The sequence below is a fragment of the Microtus ochrogaster genome, unplaced genomic scaffold (genome assembly GCF_000317375.1).
Source record: "Microtus ochrogaster isolate Prairie Vole_2 unplaced genomic scaffold, MicOch1.0 UNK91, whole genome shotgun sequence".
NCBI lineage: Eukaryota > Metazoa > Chordata > Mammalia > Rodentia > Cricetidae > Microtus > Microtus ochrogaster.
The window spans coordinates 1,037,578-1,039,392 of record NW_004949189.1 but is presented as its reverse complement, the minus strand read 5'-3'; the positions used below and the strand labels follow the sequence as shown (position 1 = coordinate 1,039,392).

At 43.0% G+C, this 1,815-nt stretch overlaps 1 protein-coding gene across 3 annotated transcripts in view; it reads right to left on the bottom strand.

The window, feature by feature from the left end:
* The window catches only part of Tep1 (telomerase associated protein 1), a 43,384-nt gene that overhangs the window by 35,502 nt on the left and 6,067 nt on the right, over nucleotides 1-1,815 (bottom strand). For all 3 annotated transcript variants that reach the window (XM_005371000.3, XM_026777939.1, XM_026777938.1), the window contains exon 5: nucleotides 377-538. In XM_005371000.3, coding sequence (XP_005371057.1) covers nucleotides 377-538 — 162 coding nt within the window. The remainder of the gene's footprint in view (nucleotides 1-376; nucleotides 539-1,815) is intronic.

The following is a 1,815-nucleotide window of genomic DNA, read 5'->3' as shown; positions in this document are numbered from 1 at the left end:
CTCCCACCGCTAACTAACACACACACACAAAATAGAACCCTAGAATCATACAGAAACAAGAATAGGGAACAGTTTCCTAGCCACACATCCAAAATTATATTTCTGTGTACGAGGCAAGACAGTGGTCTTCTCTGAGCTCACTGTCATTGTAAAAAGGATGTTCAGATTAAGGTCAATTTTTTTTATCTCAAACCTTGGTCCCACCCTCGTCAGTAATTCTGTTAGCCCACTCGGCTCTTACAGAGAAAACCTAGCTCCTCTGGGCACATGGATGGAGGAACCTGAGGGAAGGCTACCCTGTCTGAAAATCTCCTCAGTAAACAAAGGAAAGGAGGAAAACCATGATGATCAAAGTGCAGGGTACTAAATACTGTACCTGGTAGAACTCGGCTACCTGGATCCAGTCTGAAGGCAGGTGAACAATGGCAGAGTAATACCGTCGCACGTGGGGGCGGCAGACTGGCAAGAAGGCAGCAATAGCCAAAACTATGTTGGCTACCTCCCGGATATTAAGTTGCTGCCTGGCGTACAGAGATGCCTGGGATGGAGGGTGGAAAAGATGGGCATGTCGGTCACTTATCTCATAGCTTTATGCCCTAAACTATCTTGCTCATTGAGTCTGCCAGTATAACAGCTTTCCTGAGCACGCCACAATGCCTACAAAACAGTCGATAGGCCCTGTCCTTGTTTGGAAAACCCTCCACACCAACATCTATCAAAGACTTACCAATTGCAACATGGATGTTCTGTAGACGTTAAGAGAGAAATAACGAGACAGTAACTAGCTATGATCTTCCTGAAGGCAGTTTCTGAAATCTTTTCAGTGACTTTCAGTCTCAGAATTATGCTAAATTATATTGATTAAGATATTCATTAGATTATTTCTAAGTAAAATAAAGTCCTGCAACTTAAAAAAAAAAAAAAAGCTTATCCAGGATTCAAATGGCTGGCTAAACCTGTCATCTTCCAAACCCCATAGAATACATTTCCCTCTAGATCAGACTGGCCCATGGGCATGTCTCAGGGAGATTGTCTTAATTAGTAATGTGAAGGAGGGCCCACCCACTGTGGGCAGCACTATCCTTAGGAAGGTCATCCTGGACTGTATAACAAACCTACCAAAGAGCTGGGATTGGTACAAATACTTTTAAATTATGGTTGATCAATATTTGTTGATCTGAAATTTTTATTTATTTATTCATTTATTTATCGAGATAGGGTTTCTCTGTGTAGCCTTAGCTGTTCTTGACTGTCTTGGAACTCACTCTGTAGACCAGGCTGGCCTCAAACTCAAATAGATCCTCCTGCCTCTGCCTCTGCCTCCCAAGTGCTGGGATTAAAGTTGTGCACCACCACCACCTGGCTCCAATATCTGAAATTTTAAATCTTGGTGAAAAAATATAAAAGTGCCTGTATGTATACACCGAAATGGCATGTGTGTTCATGTCAACATTGTTTGTGATGGCCTAGAAGTACAGATAATTCACTATTAAATTGTGGCTGTGAATAGATAAGCTGTGGTGTATAGATTTATAGCAATGGGAAGCTTTAGCTGCATGCAACACTGTGAATGAATGTGATAACGTTGGCAGAATACTGTCTCCCTCCCCATAAGAGCTCAAAGTATAATTCTCTTATGTGGAACTGAGGATTGGTGTTTGAAGTGAGTATCCTAATTGTCCCCACCCTTCCCCTCAAGCAAGGAGGATCTAACTGAGGACACTTTCTCCTCACTGGGCACCTGAGCTAAGTGTGTTTTTACTGCAGGAGGGAGTGACAGGGGCTGGGTCTGAAGTAGGTTCTGGGAGAGGCTGC